The 21007-nt window shown below is 38.8% G+C and overlaps 2 protein-coding genes across 3 annotated transcripts in view; one reads left to right on the top strand and one right to left on the bottom strand.

Annotated features, from left to right (window-relative positions):
• Window positions 1-5507: 5507 nt before the first annotated feature.
• LOC101850804 (kelch domain-containing protein 8B) lies at window positions 5508-15545 on the bottom strand. 2 transcript variants are annotated; one of them, XM_013082809.2, is made up of 6 exons: window positions 15432-15545; window positions 11225-11597; window positions 10466-10630; window positions 9840-10046; window positions 7397-7489; window positions 5508-6834 (listed from the first exon to the last, which is right to left on the bottom strand). In XM_013082809.2, exons 2-6 carry the CDS (start codon window positions 11580-11582, stop codon window positions 6644-6646), a joined length of 1014 nt encoding a protein of 337 aa, XP_012938263.1. In that variant the 5' UTR covers window positions 11583-11597; window positions 15432-15545; the 3' UTR covers window positions 5508-6643. The 2 variants fall into 2 exon arrangements, with proteins under 2 accessions (XP_012938263.1, XP_035825808.1); XM_035969915.1 differs by lacking the exon at window positions 15432-15545 and adding an exon at window positions 13379-13588.
• A 4513-nt stretch (window positions 15546-20058) lies between these two features.
• Window positions 20059-21007, top strand: part of LOC106011813 — a 36857-nt gene continuing 35908 nt past the window's right edge. The window contains exon 1 of the mRNA XM_013082786.2: window positions 20059-20691. The gene's annotated coding sequence lies outside the window, so the exon portion shown is untranslated. The remainder of the gene's footprint in view (window positions 20692-21007) is intronic.

Below are 21007 nucleotides of genomic sequence, written 5' to 3'. Positions count from 1 at the left end.
CTACTTTTTTGCTAGTGTTTATTGTATCCTAATTGCTGGTTACAGTAGAGCATTACTTGTTGGTCATTCTTCTTTTCTTTACCACTACAGTTTGTCTCATTGTCCTGCCTTTTTACCACTCTAAATAACTGTTGTGTCGTCACCACTTGTGCAGGGATGTTTTGAAAGAGTGTTACCTTCCAGGCTCAATGAAACTGTTGGCTTTGGACTTGACCAACATGTGGGAGGTCTGCTCAAATTTGAACCTGAGAGGATTTCAAATTTAAAGTAATAATATTTTATAGTGCAGATATCCCCTTCTAGAAAAGCTCACTTGACGTCACTATAACTCTCCACCCCAAGGAGGTACAGTAAGCTCCTTGTTTCCGATGTACTGTCTCAGGCATGTGAAGGACATGCAGTGTTGCAGGGAAGTTGACACTTGGTGCAGGTTGTTAGCGGGTGCTCTGGGGTGGTTTACTCCTTCTTTCCTATCGTGGGTGGTTGGCGGGTGCTCTGGTGTGATTTGCCTCTTCTTTCCTATCAAACATCTCTCTTCTTTATCTCTCCCTCTTTTTTGTGTTGTCACTCTCTTGTAACACCTCTAATCTTTCACACTTATATGACCTAATTGTGTAGCAAGTGCCGTAAATCATATACTAAAACTGAACTTAAAAGACACTTGGTGGTGTCCCTCATATTTTGTCTCAACCAATTTAGAAGTACTCCAGCTGGTGAGTGAATTCTTGTGACAAATCTGATATTATGTTGTCCACAACTGAACACACAATATTTCAACTGTTGTATGAGTCTAAATAAAAAGGTATCATTTTAATCCACTAAGAGAATTTACACTATAGACTCCACAACACGCATCAGTGAAAAAACAGTATCCAGCCTCTTATCTTTTTGTTTATCCTCTTCTCTTTTTTCTGGCTTGTCTTTTCAATCCTCTGTTACCGTTAAGCGTCAAAGGGAGATGCAGTTTTCTTTGGTAGGCCAGCTCCGCTGCTCTTTCAACTGGGATATTATAATTTCTAAGGGTTTCCTTGACTCCTTTTATAGTATAGCTTGAGTGCTTGGTGTTTCATTTATCCTAACACCTCTAATCTTCAGCATTAATATGACCTATTAGTGTTGCAAATGCTGTAAAACTCTTACTAAAACTAAAGATTTGAAAAATCATTCCAGACAAATTAGAGTAAAGCAAAATTGTTTATTTCTTTGAAGGTTTAGCGTTTAAAGAGCACAATAATGCACATTGAAGGGTCATATAATAACATTAATCACATCAGCAGGTTCAAGAAATGTAGTTCAGAGTAGCGGTGAAAATGTCCAAGTATCTTGGAGCATAGAGAGAACTTTGTGCACTTCAAGGATCACACATCCTCATTGTGACTTAACAAATTGGAAACAAATACAAAAGTATTTTAAAAAATTGTAAGAGAACATGGGAGGGAGGGAGGGAGGGAGGGAGGGAGGGAGGAGGCTACTTTGATACTGAGATTAAAATTAGTTGACACAGAGGCGTCGGCTTCCAGGAGCATGATTTATAGTATTGATCTGCTCTTATGTGTTTGTTTACTCTTGATCTCCGAAGGGGGTACACCCCACTATGCCGGGGCCCGTGTTTGGTACTAAATTTAAAAATGACAAAATCGCCACTAAATTGGTCATTAAATCAAAACAAAAACTTATTTCGATAGTTCTTTTTCTAATGAATGAAATCCCAATAAAAGAGACCTGTTTTCGTTAACTGCCAAAAAGTAATTTGATGTTGAAGTGGTCGCAAAGGAATGTGCTCGAGCCACTGCCAGCGACTCCGGCACAGTGGTTCCGAATGCGAGCTGCTGGGAGCGGCTTGCCAGAGATAAAGAGTTAAAAATACACTGACTAGTTTTTTTAATGGCATAGTTCTGTGGCTGACACATAAAGCACTACCTGTTTGTCGAGCATTAAGTGGTGAGCATCTTTTTTTTCTCAAAGATATAGATTCCTACATAAGCATGATGCATATCAAGATCTGAGAAGCAATAGGGATGTACGGATGTAGTCCCCTGTATTTCCTTTGGTGAGACGGTAAAGCATTCTGATTCATGAGCAACACGCAAGGGTGAATCATAATGAATGATGATGCTCACAATTTTAAAGGAATTCATAAAAACAATTATGGTTTCCTGTCACATTCAAAAGAAAAGAATAAAAGGAAAACCGGACAACACAAGAACTCACACCAAAATTTCAACAACTTACCAAAATGAATTGTCCGACATGTAACAGCCTCATTAAAAAGATTGAAAATATTGTAAGTTTGCCCATTTAAAAAAATTAAGAAAATTGCCACAACGAGCATCATATTGTCCTCAGACAAAACAGAGGGAGAGTAGCAAAGAAGTATACCCTACATGTGGCACCATCCAACCAGCTGTAATTTGTTGAAAACATATACATTAATATTACTATTGCAAGGTGCATACAGAAAAGCAAAACAGAAAACACAGAGCTTACAGAAAATCTTCTGGGTATAACAATATGTAGGGGAGTTATGATTTTAAAAAGTATGATATAAATACAAACTTCACATGAGGGAAGCATCAAAAGTTTTCAAGCAGCTGGGGTTGTGTAAATGCGTTAAAACAATTTGAAGGAGCAAGCTGAAAATGCATGACGCTATTTCCATTTTTCAGAACAGAACTCAACATAACAAAATCATACCAAATCAAAACTCGAAAAGTTGAAATTTTAGTTAATAAACCTGTATCTCTTCCAAAACAAAGCTCACAAAACTTCACAAGAACTCCCCTTAGCCAACCAGTTCATTTCAATTCCCTATCAGAATCCCCTGAGAGATATACTGCACGGGAGCATGTTAAGTACATGTACTCAAACACTGAAATTTGCGTATTGCCATCCAAGCCAATTGCCAAGTACCCATTAACAGATGAGACAACACTTGAAACGGTGGCGTAGAACCTTTCCTCAGATATGACATCCTACTCCGTCAGTCAGCGATAGAACCCCATATCGTCAGACTGCAAGCGTGATATCATAACTCTTTGAAGATCTAGAAATCTAATTAAAAATCAAGCATTAGCACTGGCAGGAAGTAACAAAATTAGAGCGTTAAAGTCAAATAAAAAAAGTGTTTAGATCACAAGCCATTTACCAAACAAAGTCTTTTCCATAAGCATGTTGTACATTTAAGGGAAAGGTGACTGAATGAAAGACAAAAAAAAATGAACAACCTAAAAACCTAATATTTTTCAAATAATCTCTTTGTATTACAGGCCCACATTCCGCTACAGATCATGTTCTATGAGGCCTGCTTGAGTTTGTCTATATTATTATTACATTTACATATATATTGGCAAGACATCTGGGATGAGATAACCACCAGACTACAACACCCCCATCAGCACCCGAACACAAATATAATCCTTCAAATAATAGTGCTGGATAGAAGCATGATGACACACAGACACAATAAATGAAATAGCAAAACGAAAGAAATAGCATTGACTGCCTGTGCTAACTCCAATAAGCACATGAGCCTTAACTTAGAACTTGTGCAACTATCATATTCTTTCAAACTTCTACGACAAACACGCACCTTCTAAAAAAAATGGAAACACTTTCATATAAATTACAGCTGCTAATTTCCAATGACACATACATGCATGCTTATACAAAATTTCTTTAAAAAACACGAAAGCACATATAAAATACACAAAAAAACTGGCAGCAGTTTTGGGTAAGCTACACCACAAATCAGCATGACAAATAACGATAACAAAACAACAATAAGCAGATATCATAAATGAGCACCAGTGTGTTTAAACCTGTGAGCCTGAAATCCAACAGGACCCCATGTAAGACGAGGTAGAAAGCTATGGCATATTTAAATTGCGTGCATATTAGTAGGAGACAATATACAGCTACAGCTGATTCGAACAAATTCAAAAGTTCAAAACTGTTTACTTTCTTTACATCAGATAGGAATAACCAAAAGGCTCTGTGTGAGAGTTAAAGGTGCAGCAACAACGAGAGGATGAGTCTGGTGATCCCTTACTAAGACACACATTCTAACTTTTTAAATGTAATACAAAGAGAGGTAAGTAAGGCAGCCTTTTTGCAATCAGAAGCAAAACTAAAAAACAAAAGACTGAATTTGTTATTTTTTCAAAATTTTAAAGAAAAGCACGTTTGGTAGATGAATGGCACTTTCATGCCACTTCATAGACATAAATAAGAGAAAACAATGGCCTTTCATGTCAGAATAAGATAATTCAAGTTTCACTGAAACACTTAAAACTTACAACCTAGAATCACGGCTATTGTTTTATGTCCCTATAGACACAGTTAAGATCAACTTGGATTTAAGTTTCTTCAAATGTGGCAGGAAAAGCCATCCAAACAGAAAAGAGAAACATTCTCAATAAGATATGTGTGCCTGCCTCAGAAAAGGGTCCACGTGTTCATTTTGTTTTTTTCTCTTGTAGTTTATTGTATTTCTGCATAAAATTACATTTCTTAGTGACTGTTGTTTTTAATTTGTCAGATATGTCAATTAAATAGGTTGAAGAAAAGTGATTGTTGAGGTGAGTGATATCATGAAGAATCTCACTTTTCCCCAAAACATCATTTTTCCACGATAGTCCCCTTTAAAAAAAAGAAATCTTTTGTGACTTCAAGACTCTTTTGTCAGTTACACACACACATTATCTTCCCCTCTGTGTAGAAATTAAATTCATATGTGTCACAACTTTGTGGAATCAGGCGCTCGTCACTTTTTGGGCATATGTGGTTATTGATATCATCATAAAGACTGTTTATTTGCCTTCTTTTTGGAGGAAAAAATATCCATCTATATTGAACAAAAGTCAAGATATTTGCAATTGAAGGAGATATAGCCCTTGGTTTCAGTGGTAAAAATTACGAGAAACTGGCCGCCAAAGTTTGGTGACTTCAATAGGTTCAGAGTCCTTGAAAACAGAAAAATCATATATTTTGAGCCTTTAAAAAATGTTTTTCAGTAAATTTCACATGGAAATGTGTTTCTATATCGACATAAAAGGTGTTGAGCAAAAAAATAAAAATTCAATAAAAATGGCCAAACTGGCGGAAAAATGCCTGTTTCTTCAATTTCATTATTTTGATAAGCACCTGTTTTCACCACGCAGCCTCACATATATTTTCCCTGCAAGCTGAAGAGCCTTAACCATTACATCATACCTGCCGGTAAACCTAGACCATAGAGATCACTTTGTTAGAGATACAAAATAATTTTAAGCCCTTCGTGAATATATATGATGTACACCATTCATCATTTTTTTCCTATTCAGTGAAGGAAGCAGATTACTGCTGTGACATATGACGCACATCATGCTTTGCAAAGCAAGAGGACCTTGTTGACAAAGGTTGATCGTCATAGTTTGTGTTCAGCACACTGCTTCTGTTAGATGTAACTCGTAAAACCAAATCCAGATTCATATGCAGGGATATTTATCCTGTACAAAGAAATCTTTTCCTTTTTGAGATAGTTGGTAGTGTTTATAAATGGGGTCTAATTATGGGCAACTGTCCGCTAAATCTAATACTACTCTTTGTCCCTAGGGATCCCAAACTATGCACAGAGCAGGACGATCTGACCCTGTGTCACAAATGGGTTACAATTGAGAACAGTCAAGACTTCAGGAGCAGCTTCCACCATAAGGAATAACGTCTATACTGGAGCCCTAAATACTGCACTACAATAATTCAAGTATATGGTGCACTTCTAATAAATACCACAACCTATACGGCACTATCAGCCAAACAGAAAAATGAATAGACACAACAATAAAAATGGTTCTCAGAAAATGAAAATTCAAACACTAGAAATTTCATTTTTCCGTATGCTTCAGAAAAAGTGCCCATTGGTGTAGCAGAAAACCCTGATGCAAGGGTACAAATGAAAAAGTAATTTAGATAAATTACAAAATGGGAAAGGAAAATTAAGCAACATAGATCACATCTAATACCAAGTCAATAAAAAGAATAAGTAAACATAGTGCAACTTTGGTTTTGCATTTGGTTCTCTTTTTGAACTACTCATGTCTTACATTCACAAAGAAAATGACACCTTTTCTCGTACCGTACTTAATGCGCTGAAATGTAAATATTTTCAAACATAGATCCTACTCTTGCATCAAGAATGATAAGAAGATTAATAAGAAAGAAAAATTTGTCACAAATTAGTACATTTTCCAAAATTTACAGGGCAAAGGAAATACTTCTACTTACTTTTTACACTTAGATATAATGTTAAACAGACACATCCTTTTAGACTATAGAGACCTAAGGGAAGCAATGAGGGATACAAAAGCAATATGTCATGTAAAGAAACCCATCAGAAGATCAAAAGTAGCTATCAACTTCATGACTTGAACAAATCAAGAACCTTATTTCAAAACCTTTTGTGATGAGCAGTGCTCTCATCTCTGAAGAGCTGATACTCTCTTTGAAGAGAGAAGAGTTCACAATTTCAGAGCACAATTCTTCATGTCTGACAATGTTCTCTTTCCGTTAAAAGGCTATCAAATGGAGCCATGAGAACTTTCACCAAAATTTCTAGTTATAAAAAGCAATATCTATCCTCTGCCCCTTTCTGTGAGAGATAAGAAAACTAGGAGAACTCTAAAGCCTCTAGAGAGTTGCTGGGTCCCCGCATGGAGAGGCCCCCGGTCACGAAGAGACGTCCCTGGAACAGGGTGAACGAGCATGAACAGTGGGTGGACGGGATGTCTGTCACGGAGCTCCAGCAGTTTGAGTCCACATCAAAGACTTCCACCGTACTCAGAGGCTTGCCTTCATTACCTGTTTGGGGAGGGGGGGGGGGGGGGGGGTTTTTTGGTGAGAGAGAGAGAGAGAGAGAGAGAGAGAGAGAGAGAGAGGGAGGGAGGGAGGGAGGGAGGAGAGAGAGAGAGAGAGAGAGAGAGAGAGAGAGAGAGAGAGAGATGTTAAAGGTGAAGGTGAATCTTTTCAACAAGGTTCAAGGACAGGAAATTCAATAATCCCATTCCAAGAATGCAGCTTTCAACTAATGTAAAATGACAGACATACTACCATGTGACTCTAGGAGTACAGAAAACTGATGGGACAGAAAAAAACCCCTCACTTGTTCCATCAGTTACCAAAACTAAACACATAAAATCTGCATAAAGTACTTTTTTTTTCAAATGACTGCATTATCTTAATATGATTCTTTACATATCTTTCAAATGTTTGGTTGATTTAAAGTTGAAATTAATTAACTGATATTGAATTACGAGACAGTGTTATCCTTGTAAGAAAGTATAGTCCAAATGTCCCGTCAGTTACAGTGGAATGGCCTTCTATCATCAATCTTACAAAGAAACGTGAAGAAAACGTAACTGACCTAGGCCTCCTGCACAAACCAACTTGCCACCAACGATGCCCACAGCAAAGTCTCCTCTCTTGGTGGGCATGGACGGGCCAACTCTCCACTCTCCTAGAGGGTTGAAAAGAGCACAAAAACAAGATTAAAAGGAAACCTGTTTGAGTTCAGACATTGAGAACTACAGATATAAATTTATGCCATTTTGCATTGCATTTTTACCTAGTATTTGCAATACAGGGCAGCAGTAAAGAAAGTTTCAATTCAAGTATTTTTAAAACAAAGATGTTTATACCATATAAGTTTATATTGCATTTTGACCAAGACAAAATTAATTTAAGCAAGAGTTTTCACAAAAACATTTCCAACTCCCCCCCCCCCCCCCCCCACCCCTCCCCCTATTTTTCCCCCATACAAAAATACTTGACCCATACAATAGTCATCAAATAAAAACTTTGTTTCTTCTATTCTCTGTGAGATAGATTTAATAGTTTTTCCAAATAAAACAAAATGTAAGAGCTGCTACATAAGAATGAGTTTGCAGAAGACCAGAAAGGAAAACAAAAAGGTGATGGTGTGGCTTGGCCTTGACCTTTCCCTTCAAAGTCACTCGGACTACACTTAAACCCCTCTCTAACACGCAGTGATCGACCAGATGAAACTCGTTGAAAATCTGCTGTTATTAACTTTCAACAACTTTGGTTCAAAAGACTACAAAAAATTCTATACTAAAAATAAATAAAGAAAACATTTCTCATTATGTAGGCTAACATTTAAACTGTTTCCATTTATATTGATATAAAAAGTGACATATGTGTCACAACATGGTGGAATCAGGCATTCGTTGATTTTAAGCCATGTGGAGTTACTTTTATCACCTTAAAACTTATTCATTTTGCCTTGCTTTCCATAAAAAAAATTACCTATGTATGTTGAAAAGAAGTCGAGATATTGGCAAGTGAAGGAGGTGGTGTTGCCTGATTTCAGAGGTAAAATTAGCAAGAAAATGGTCCTCAAAGTTTGGTGACTTACAAGTTCGAGAGTGCATGGAAACTGCAAATTTACATTTTTTGTGCCTTTGATCAACATTTTTCAGTAAAATCTACACATCAATGTGTTTTTTAAAAAATGTGTAGAGCCAAAAAAAAACAATTCGAAAAAAATTGTCCAACGGCCACTAAAATGCTGATTTTTTTTACCTCATTATTTTGATGAGCACCTGATTTCACCACGATGCCTCACATATGCTAAATATCAAGTAGAGTGAAAAAATGTGTCACAGAAACGTGTACACACCAAAGTTATATGACCATGGTCAATAGTAGTGCACAGCTTTGGCAAACAGCATATATACGAGGCATCATGGTGAAATCAGGCGCTCATCAAAATAACAAATTCATAGAAACTGTCATTTCCCCGCTCAGTTGTCAATTTTTATAGATTTTTGTTTTTTCCTTCGACACTTTTTGCATGCATCTAAAAAGACATTTCTGTGTGGATTTTATTGAAAAACATTGATTAAAGGCGCAAAAAATGTATAATTTCTCAGTGTCCATGGACTCTTAAGCTTTGGAAGTCACTTAACTTTGACTCCCATTTTCTCACCAATGTTACCTCTGAAACCAGGGGACCCCACCTCCTTCAATTGTAATCATCTCGACTTCTATTCATGAGATGAGTATTTTTTTCTTCGAAAGCAAGACAAAAGAACAAGCTTCAAGATGATACCAATTAGCCTACATGCCCAAAAATTGGTAAGCGCCTGATTCAACCATGTTGTGACACAAATAAGTAACAAGAGCATAAGCTGACTAGAAAAGAAAAAACTTGTTCCATCACTTGATGGGAGAGAAGGGAGGGGACTGCTCTATGACTAGATTGGACATCTTATTAGAGTCAAGTTGTGATGGTGATAACAAATAGATGACAATGGTGATGATGATGACGATGATAATGATCATGATGATAAAATGTGCAACTTTTCTATATATTATAAATTTGGAATCTTCAAGCTTTCAACAATGATGATGATGACGATGACGATGATGAATAAGTATGGGAAGAGGTTAAAATTGTTCAATTCAGGATGATTTTCACTCAAATGACTTTGATACTAGACAGAGGAATGAAGTATACAAGATTTTTAATGAGAAGCCTTTACATGTACACGCATTTTGGCTGAAAAGTAGAGTAAGGATTACATCAGGGGTCTCTAAGGTACCACCATAGATATAGATAAAAGCAAAAATGAAGACTGCTTACAAAATCATGATGACAAACAATAAATTAATATCTCCTAGTCGTTCATAGAAAATTATCTAAAATATATTTTAAAAAGAGATCCAATGACTAAATGTTTTACTTTTGAGACAGCAGTTGGCAAACTTTAACAATCGATTCAGCATAATATGTAGAAATAGTAAAAACAAAGTTTTAGACATCTTTCTCTGTCACGCACACCTACCTTTTTCGATGTTGTAAATTTCACAGACATCTGAAAATCCCTGACTGGCAGGTTGCAGCAAGCCTCCAACACTGAAGATATTCTTCTCATCTGTCGCGTACATGGCAAACACACGCTTGCTGGGAATATCAGGCAACTTTTGCCACTGTCGAGTCGAGAAGTCATACACTTCAAACGCTGTAGTTGGCAGCTTACCTTGTCTTCCACCTTTATGTTCAATAGGAAAAGAATTTGATAATATTCAAGAGTAAAACACACACGCATGCACGCACACACATATATATATACACATACACATGCACATATATACATATATACACTCAGACATATATATATAGTGTAAATATACATATGATAGTCTAGTGATTTAATATCCATAAAACTAACAGAAATATCAAGTGGTGAATCTCTTTTAAAAAAAAACCATTCTATACGTAAATAGCTCCCCTTACAGTAAAATATAAAAATATTTTAATATAAATTTTACGCCTTCTTTCTACAGCTGATATCACAGTACCATCTTAGATTTTATCTAAAAGGTTCAAGGTTCATAAGGAGAAACTGGCTCTGCCAGAACTCTGACATGTTCAGTCATTGAGCTTCTGTAGAAGAATATGAGAAGTCACCTAAAACATATGCCTTGTCTCCAATGAGGAAGGAGAATGTTGCATATCTTGGGGTGATCATCGCGGGAAGTTTCTGCCAACTGTTTGTCTCCAGATCCAACTCAACGAAGGCATCAGTCGGGTTTGTGTCTTCCGCCATCCCTCCAATGAGATAAACCTTGTTGTCTGCAGAAGAAACAATTCAAAATGACACTGCAGTGACAGAAGGAAAAAATCTTCATTGTTACTAATCCAGTAATGTATGGCCTTTCTCTTTGGTTAATCCCACTACCACAAGGTGATGGAAAGTTCTCTTCAAAATTATTGTTACAAGAAGCAGAATTTCGATACTGCCTTTAACAAAGTAAAAGTTCCCTTACTTCATTTGAATTTACTATGTATGAGCATTCTCATACATGTAACTGAAAATTGTAGTTCTGAACTTAAACAAATTTCAATACTTCTGACTACAACTTTGCCTTGACTGACAGGAATGTGAATAATGGTCATTTTAAAAAAAATTTGACATCCTGTTGTAAACAAAAGACACCAAAAGACAAATGAATGAGATGCAGACAAAAATCTATGCAGTATATTCATCACATGCAAGAACTGATCAACAGTATACATTTGACACTGGCAGGGTTTACCACAAAGAAAGTATCATGAAAAGGACTGACTACAAATATTTAACTTTTTGAATCCAGCTGTGTTGATCAATCTTTTCAATAGAAAAAGATGAAAACAGTACTTAATAACAATTTAATAAAAGAATATTACCTTTCACGAAGCTAGAAATGCCCAACAGTTTCTTCCCAAGAGACTCTACAACTTGCCATTTCTTCTCAGACATATCATATATCTCCACAGCATCCAGAGGACTCTGGGACTCTGCAACTCCGCCCACTGCAACGATTTTGTTCCCGATACCGGCCACTGCCGGTGCAGCACGCTTGGTTGGGATGTTCTGTAGACGATGCCACTTCTTCTGTTTTGTGTTGAACATTTCAAAACTGTCCACAGGAACTCCTCTTTCATCACACCCACCAATGATGTACAAATTATCTTCATGAACAAGAGAAGAGGCAAAAACCCTTTTCGAAGGCATAGCCTTCAGAGTCTCCCATTTGTACGCCATTTTGAAAATCCACGTCTGAAAAATAAGATAAAATAACATTCAAAGTATGCTTGATACGTAAGCAAGCAAAATATCCATATATTAATTAGCATCAGAGGTTCAAAGAATAAAAGATGTAAGAAAAAAAAGAACAATATTAATTAGTACAGATGTTGGAACGTGCAACAAAAGAGTCGGGACTAATAAAATATAAAGACAGTGCTTTTACAGCCGATATTAGAGAGATCTGACTAATAAGATTGCCTGAGACTTATTGTTCTAAAACCTCCTTCAGAAAACAAAACAAAACAAAACAAAACGAAAACCAAAAAAGTAAAACAAAAAGAAAAACAAAAGCCATGAATTGCAGTTCGTGAATCAACATTTTTTTAATGCTTTAATTTCCCACACACTGGGGCTAGTAACTGTGTAAAGCTCTATTTAGAGAGCAGTGGTGAGAGTAGGAAACACTCATCTTGTCAAATTATTACAAAAAGTGCATGGACTACAGCTTATTGTCACTGTCACCACACACCTACATATTTTCACCAAAATTCGTGAATGAAAGCAAGTTTCCTTAAATTACACAAGCCTACATTTTTGTGTATATTTAAATGTTAGGCCTCCACTTTCGTTACATTTTAGTTACAGAAAAATAGAAACCTTAGGCCGAGTTGCTAGAGTATGTGTAAGCCTAGAGCCTTGTGTGTCACAAAACGCACACATTTTACTTCCTCGCTTTATCCAATGCTGATCAATGTGTCATGGAAGTCTAGATAACACCAGCCCTAAACAACTTTCCCATCCTACTTTAACCCTCCAAGTGTTGCTAACAAATAGCCCATGGTGTCAGGAAAAATTATATGATTTCAATATATGTTGGAAAATGCATGAGGACAAGCAAAGCAAGCAAGTGTAAAGGCCATATATAAGCCTACATTTTAAGAAAGTAGAATGTAAATAGGAAAAAGAGCTCATTTTTAAGGAGTTGAAAAATTTGACGATATTTTTAAAAAAAGGATATAAAATGAACTTACAGCCGACTACACTACCTCAGAACAAAACTTACAACCAATTTTATCGGCTGTTGACACTTGGAGGTTCAAAGAAACTTCCAGCTCTCTGCTCAATGTGTAAGGATACAATGTCATATAGTTCTGTTCTCTTAATTAGGACACATTAGTAAGTTTAAAAAGAAAGATTTGGTAAATTTTTATTTTCACTCCCACACACAAATGCACTGCTTTTTTTTTGCTTTTTTTTTGGGGGGGGGGGTTGAAATGGCTGTATTTTGTGCTGCAGATCATCCATAGGCTATATAAGGCCACCTAAACTTAAACTGCCACAAATCATTTGTTGTCAAGAAAATTTCAAACCTTATTGGAAAAGGAACAAATTATGCCAGGGAAAAACATTCCCCAAACCTGAGTCCCTTCAGATTTCTTTTTCCTCCAGGGGCCATGTCCCCCTGAAACCCCCTCGCATTTGTCCAAACACGAAAAAAAACTAAGTTAGGCAATAAGGTTTAGCGCATAGTTTTAATAGAGGACACCTTTATTCTCACCCCGAGTGAGAATAACCCATGTCTCGCTAATGGGGTTGAGAATAACCTATATATCACTATTCTCACCTTCCCCCCAGGTGAAAATAGCTTCCATCCCAGTGTGGGCATGAGGCCAGGACTCCCCCCTGACCTCTCACAGGCCGCTAAAATCACCTTGGCCCTTGGTGGCTTACCAAATATGGTTGGGATCGAATAATAATCTAATGTAAAATCATTTTTTGCCTCTCCAGTAAAAAAATAAAAAGCTCACTACCAACGCTACTGAGCAGGATGTGGGACCGGCCGGACTGTCTACACACTGACTTAATGGTGGCAGGCCTCTCAGTCTCTGCCTGCAAAATAAATTATGGTTCAAGGAACAGAGAGTGTGCACAAATGTAACAAGACACAAGTACGAGACAATAAATGCTCTTGCACGACGGTAGAAGGGTTGTAAATTATTCAGACCAAATGGGCGAGGGCGTTAAATCGAGTTAACTAGTACAGTGGAGTCCACTTATTAAATAACGAGTCCTGAAATAACGAGAAGTCTGTTATAAAGACACTATTCTAAAACCCCATTTTTTTCCCTTTTTTATCTTTGTTAATGAAATACTGCTACTGCGCAATCACACAGTCACCCGAGTCGGTTATAACAGAATATTGCTGCTGCTGTGCACAGCGCACAGACCAATTAAACATATAAAACCTCGCCAGTTGAGAAAGTTGTTGATGATCTAGCGGAACAAAGAATGGGAGAGCCCGCAATGAAAGCTGGAGCGAATGAGTGGGGAGGGTGTGGTATACGCAGACAAGCAGAACACATCACGTGATAGGTCAGGCCAGTCTAGATTACCTAGGCCTACCATGCCTCTCACTTCTCTGGTGCGGGATGGTCACAATGCTTTGATAGATGGAAGGAATGTGTCACGTGCCCAAACAGACGCAACGCACCACAGGGTGTGATGGGGTGGGGGACAACACAGTGGGACATTTAGCCTAGAGCCAGAGCCCCTTCTTTCTGATTGCCAACGTTGAGCAGTGCTAGTACTAGAGAAAAAAAAACCTGATTCGGTTTGTGATCAAGTAAGGCCTAGAGATCATGTTGAACAAAATCATCATCAGGGGAAATACAAAAAGGAATAAACAGAACACCAAACTCATAGATAAGGCCTACTTTACTATTTCCCTTGAATTTATTACTGGATCCCTTGTAACGAGAATCTTGCTATTATAACGGACATTTCGCACTCAGTCCCCTCGGATCCCTCTCGTTATAAATAACAGGATTCCACTGTACATAATAATTTTATTAAGCAATCCAAACTCTTTCCTTCACTTTCTTTCTTTTTTAAAAAAATTCTTCTTGCCTTTTCTGTCCCTTTCTGCTTGAACATTTGGAGTTTGGAGCAGAGCCAGAGAGCCAAATGAAATTCTTCTCCGGGCCAGACGCAATCCAAAAGAGCCAAATTTCTTAGATTTGGGTCCAATCTGACAACCCTGACTGTGACTAGATCCTATTCGGACACCAACACGATCCTGTGGAGCATCAGCCCCGGTAACCTCAGCTCTGATCCCTCTTGGGTCATTTCCGGTAAAACAAGGGATCAGGGGGTGAGAATAGCGAGACAGGTTATTCTCAACCCGGGTGAGAACAACCACTTCCCTAAATAAAAACCATAAAATATTTCTTAAACTACTAATCTGCAATGAATCAGCACCAATATAAAATCAATATTTGCATACCTATAAAGATACAAATGAAGAAAAGTGCTGCACATAGCCTGAGCATCAGACGGGAGAAAAAAACCCCAAACAAACAAATGTGGAACATAGATTTTCTAAAAGAATTAGGTACAGAATAAATTTGACTTATCAATAATGCATTGCAGTATTCACATCGGTAATGGCTGAACCCACAACCGAGACTATATCACACCGCAATATGATTTATAACATGGAGGAGGTGTGTGGAAAGGGACATGATGAGAGAGATGAAGCTCACTTGGAACGAGCAAGGAAGGATGGCCAAGGACACAGATAAATGGAAGGGGCTTGTATGTGGCCTATACCCTGCCAGGGATGAAAGGCACTGATGAATATGATTCATTGTTTGATATAGATCTAGATCTAGATCTACATCTAGTCTAAATTCTAGGCATGTCTGACATTGAAATTGGAAATATTGGAACCGCTAGTAAGTAATTAGTAATGGTAATAGATTCTAGTATGTCTACCAAGAAGAGATGTGATGTGTTTAAGACAAGCAACTACTTTTTTAGTATCCATGGATATTTAACAAGTCTAGATAGATCAAAAACCTTTACCAAGACGTGTTCCAAAACTGAAGTTTGGGTCCTTTTTATACCTCGAGGTGTCGAAATGATAATGATTGAATCGGCGTCCGCGGAGTCAGGAAGTGGTAACGATGAAAAAAGGATTTTCGCTATTAGGCAGTTTCAGCAGTTAAGATATCAACTTGCAACCGTATTCTCAACAGTTCGATATTTAGTAGATTCTATTTCTTTCTGAAAAGTGTTTCACAAAGCGTTGTTGTCGCCGTCGTCATCGTCTTTGTTGTCGTAATTGTTGCGTATTTAGTTTGTTTCAGAAATATTTCACTGTACGGTTGACGAGGCTTCACGAAAAGGGATCTGATATTCTCTCTCTCTCTCTCTCTCTCTCTCTCTCTCTCTCTCTCTCTCTCTCTCTTTCTCTCTCTCTCTTTCTCTCTCTTTTTTTAATATAAATTTTGCATTGGAAAAAATTAACAGAAATTGGACATAGAAGCTTATCAACTCATCATTGTTTATTCTTGTTTATTTACTTTTGCTTGGTTGATTGTTTTGTTTTTGTTTTTGTTTTCTGTGTGTGACTGTGTGTGTGTGTGTGTGTGTGTGTGTGTGTGTGTGTGTGTGTGTGTGTGTGAGAGAGAGAGAGAGAGAGAGAGAGAGACAGAGAGAGAGATAGAGAGAGAGAGTGTGTGTGTTCTTTCTTTAACAACTCAAACTTTTAAAAGTGTTACACGTTCGCCATCTACTTTAAATTTTTTTGTAATGCATGAAAACACATCCAGGAAACAGAAGCAAGATTATAATAATATTATTATTACATTTATATTATTCGGTGTCAGTGAGTGGATCAAAATGTGGGTGGGGTTCAGAAATGAAGGTACGTAGAGTTCAAAGGTAAAGATTCTCTCATACAGTACACCAAGGCCAAAGCTATGGAGGATCATATACTGCACACAAGAACAGCCAGATCAAACACCACAAGACTCAAAAGATCCAACTTCATCAAAGAAAGCAGAAAAATCCAAAGATCCATACAGGACTAGACGGTCATATAATCAGGCCACCTGCGCGCTACTGACCTAGATTCCTTGTGGGCTTACACACCCGTGTAGTAAGCCCACAACCTTGTAGATCATTAGTAGTGATAAGCCTACGCAGGGTGCGGCGGTCAGTTTGAATTGTTGTTTTCTCATGCTTTGACACTGGATTATTTCTGCCTAATGCAGTTTGCTTTTCAAGTCATCTGGATTATGTGAATATTTTCTACATCATTGTGTGTGTTGAGGAACAGAAGTGGTGACTAATTAATTAATTAATTAAGATTGACCAGCAGTCTTGAGATCGCAAATTTGAAGTGCTGTTTGGCTGCACTGTAGGCCTACTGTTCATTTTCAGATTCTTCATCGCCATCGTACTCAGTGAATGCCTGGATTCTTTTAGTTGAGGCCTAATGCAGTTTTTTTTTCCAAATCATCTGGATTGTGTGAATATCAAATATCTCTTCCATCAGTGTACGTGTTTAGATTAAACCTACAGTGAAGTTTTGACCGTGCACGTTTAATTCATATCTGTCTAAATCCATTCTAAAATCCATGTCTACACAGTGGAGGCCCCCCCTTCTGATCCGCACTCTTCACTGACTTAGAGCCTCTCTATGCATACAACCACTAAAAACGAACTCTCCATCCTATCCCTAGATCTGCTTTTAGATTTAGATTAGTTTGTAACACAAACAATAGACTAAAAGGACCATGTAGATATAAATCTATATATCTAGACTCTGAGCGTCTAGGGGCCCACCCTTGTTAGGTAGGGAAAAGTATACGGATCATAATTATGGGGGAGCTCCTTTGTGTTTTTCCCGACCTGCTTTGTTTAATATCTGCTGTTCTTTCACAGTGCTTACATGCTTCTCTTCTAGGCCTATTTATTGCTTTCATCATGTGTGGTTATGACTCTGTTGGACTGTGACTGACACCTTCAAAATAAACTGAAGGAATAAGAACAACAATGGGAAGAAAATGCTCAGTTGGTGGATGCAAAACTGGCTATGACAGTCAGAAAGGTGCAGAAAAAGTGACCTTGTATGGATTTCCTTCGGATGAAACAGAATGTCGGGCATGGACTGCTAGCTTACCAAACATTTTATCCTATGAAAAGGTGTCAAAACATATCAGTGTGTGCCCTCCATTTCCGTAAAACTCTAACTCAACTCAAGTCAACTTTCTGTCTTTCCATCGCTTTTGTCTGTCTAGAATAATTTTTTACATGTCCGTTAGTTTGAACACAAACACAGGGAAGCTAAACCATTGAGAGAGAGAGAGAGAGAGAGAGAGAGAGAGAGAGAGAGAGAGAGAGAGAGAGAGAGAGAGGGGGGAGAGAGAGGGGGGGGAGAGAGAGAGAGAGGGGGGGAGAGAGAGAGAGAGGGGGGGAGAGAGAGAGAGAGGGGGGGAGAGATTGAGAGGGAGAGAGGGAGAGAGAGAGAGAGAGAGAGAGAGAGAGGGGAGGGAGAGATTGAGAGGGAGAGAGAGAGAGAGAGAGAGAGAGAGAGAGAGAGAGAGAGAGAGAGAGAGAGAGAGAGAGAGAGAGAGAGAGAGGGAGAAAGAGACCGCCTAGCCGTGGCCGTTGTAATCATTATTATCATTACGAAGGTCACTGCTTGCTGTGGGCCGAAGCCTGAGCGGCCGGTGTGTCAGCCCACAAGCAAGGTGTGTAGTTCTTGGGCTGCGCTGCCTGATTTATGATCGCCTAGATACAGGACCATCTACCAGCCACAGTGAACATGCTGAATCACACCCCAGAGGCACCATCATGGGAAAAGAAAAACACAAACATATCTATACGCACGTCCATTCCTATGTTCACCACAAAAGATGACCACAGCGACCTGAGAAAGAAGTCCCTGACCCTGTCCATGCTTGAAGAAAGATACCCAAGAAAAGCATTGATAAGGATCTATACAGACGGATCTGCCACTGATGCTGTGAAAAGAGGGGGAGCCGGAGTGTAGGTACAGTTCCTAAATGGATGGCGACAAGCAGAGGCAGTCCCAACAGGGCGACATTGTACAAACTACAGGGCAGAGACAGAGGCTCTAATACATGCAGCAAACAGCATCAAGAATGTGGTAGACCCCCAAAGCCAAGTAGTATTCCTAACAGATGCCATGTCAGTACTGCAGGCAATCACTTCCAGCAAACTACCGAGGCTACGAAAAGTAATTGAGGACATCCCGTGTCTGAGGATCATGCTGCAGTGGATTCCATCACACTGTGGTGTCTTAGGAAATGAGCAGGCAGACAGGATGGCCAAACTAGGAGCTCAGAAAGAGCAACCAGGCAACAGCGTTAACTACACAGAAATAAAAACTATTATAAATACACTATTTAAAGCACCTCAAACACTAGATAGCTACCATGAGCTGTCCCGCCAAGAACAAGTGATTATATTAAGACTAAGGACATAATACACAAGACTGAGACAACATATGTACAAATGTTTTAAACTAGTCCTTCAGCACTGCAAGACACACAGGGCCCTGAGACAGGAAACGTGGCCAACCCCACTGATGCTACAAGAGAAGCTATACGGGCCGACAGATGAACTGAGCAGGACAGCCCAATTTATGACAGATACCCGACTTCAAGTGTGATGCGATCGAGAAGAAGAAGAAGAAGAAGAAGAAGAAGAAGAAGAAGAAGAAGAAGAAGAAGTAGTGATAGAAGAGGGGTGAGGGGGAGAAGAGGGGGCGGAGGAAGAGTCCATCCCGTCCTCCTCCAATACCCCAAAGCGGTGAGTCAGTGGTACCTCAAAGGTGAGTACCACAGGGGTAGGAAGGACCTTCTTTGACTTTGTTACAGAGACTCGCTTGTTGACTGCGGGCTGTGGGAAGTCGGCAGTAGAGGTACTGGTCAACGTCATGACTGGCCATTTCGCGCTTTCTGCTCTTGATTGCGCCTTCTACGAAACTTAAAACAATGGGTGAAAGAGCATCTGAATATCAAGGCCTCAAGATCTGGAATGCTTTGTCAAGTACTTTAAGAGAGATCAAATCTTTTGATTCATTCAAACGTCAGCTGAAGTCATTTCTATTTTTAAATTAATAAGATGAATATTTGGAGTGACTTTCTTTTGGCCAGAACACGTTTCATGTTACTGGACAGTTGTAGACAGCACTGCAATGTAAAGCGCCCAGAGTCTGTGTACTTTAATCGGGATTGAGCGCTATATATGTCAATTATTATTATTATTATCACTATTATTATTATTACTTTGCGGGTGCTCTTGTGTGGTTTGCTCCTTCTTTCCTATCAAAGATCTATATATCGCCTTGATCTCTCTTCCTTTTTTTGGTGTTTGTTACTCTCTTGTAACACCTCTAATCTTCGGCACTTATATAACCTTGTTGTGTTGCAAGTGCCGTAAAACTGACGAAGACTAACTTAAATAGAGTTTGTACGATCATAATGTTAGATCTAAATAAATATCCCCCAGGAGCTCAGGCAGAGAAACCACAATGTCAATGGGCGTAGCAGCCAGTCCCGCGCTCTGTAAGCTCGGCCGTTCGCCCACCGCGTGCGTGCGGGGTTTATTCACTGGTCTCATTTTGCGCGCCGCGCCGCGCGCGCCACTTCTTCTGTTAGCCCCGGAAACAAAACGGCTTTTTTCATTTTTATGTTTTAAAGTAGAACTAGATATATAGATCTAGATATCTAGACTACTTTCTCAGCACTTGATAGACTAGCAAAGTAATACTATTCATGGTGAGATCAGGTTGTAGAATCCTTTTTATTGAAGGGCACAGAGGTAATTTACAACGTTTCAAAGCGCAACGTGAACGTAAATGAATCAATCAACTCTTTCATGTTTCAGCCTTGCGCAGTCGCTCATGGTCTATGAACGAATAGCCAACCAACGCACAGTCGACAGTCACTCAGTTATAATTGACCCACCGCACGTAGCACAAGCGCACTGGCTTGCCTAGGCCAAGGCGACTGAGAAAGCCTAGCTACTGACTCAACTGAGTGTGTGGAGTTTCAATGTATACGCAAATCTTGCCGGTTTCATTCAGCAGAGGTTTCAGTTTGTGATAGTGACAAGGCTAGGCCTTGATTTAGAGAATTCGGGGAATGGATGTGTTTACTAAGAGAAGCTTCCAAGATGCAGAGTGTCAACTTACTGTTGTCATGTAACTTTGTTCGATCGTTTGTTTACGAGATTCTGCAGATGTACTTTTTCGTGTGAGGACATAATCACTATAAGGGATGATTATTTTGCATTTGGACCCCCTAAGGTAAGCTTTTTTTGCACCCACCCCTACCCACCCACCGTTTTGCCGTGGACTTAGAAAAAATGTGTTGGGTATTTAGATTCTAGATTTAGTTAGGATTCCGATATTCTGTATCGGGCTTAGGCCTTAGGTGTGATAGTGTGGAGTTAGGGCTTTTTTGGGGGTAGCCTATGCAGGGGCGGTTTGTTAACTGGGCAAGACCGGCGGTGCCGGTCATATTTTTTTCAGCTGGACTGTTGACAGGAGATTTATTGCTGATGATGATTTTCATTCAGTTTTAAGTAAATCTAAAACAAGCATGTATCAACATTCAAAAAGC

Source organism: Aplysia californica, unplaced genomic scaffold, assembly GCF_000002075.1.
Source record: "Aplysia californica isolate F4 #8 unplaced genomic scaffold, AplCal3.0 scaffold00194, whole genome shotgun sequence".
Taxonomy (NCBI): domain Eukaryota; kingdom Metazoa; phylum Mollusca; class Gastropoda; order Aplysiida; family Aplysiidae; genus Aplysia; species Aplysia californica.
Note: the sequence above shows the minus strand (reverse complement) of the source record. Positions and strands in the feature narration are given on the sequence as shown.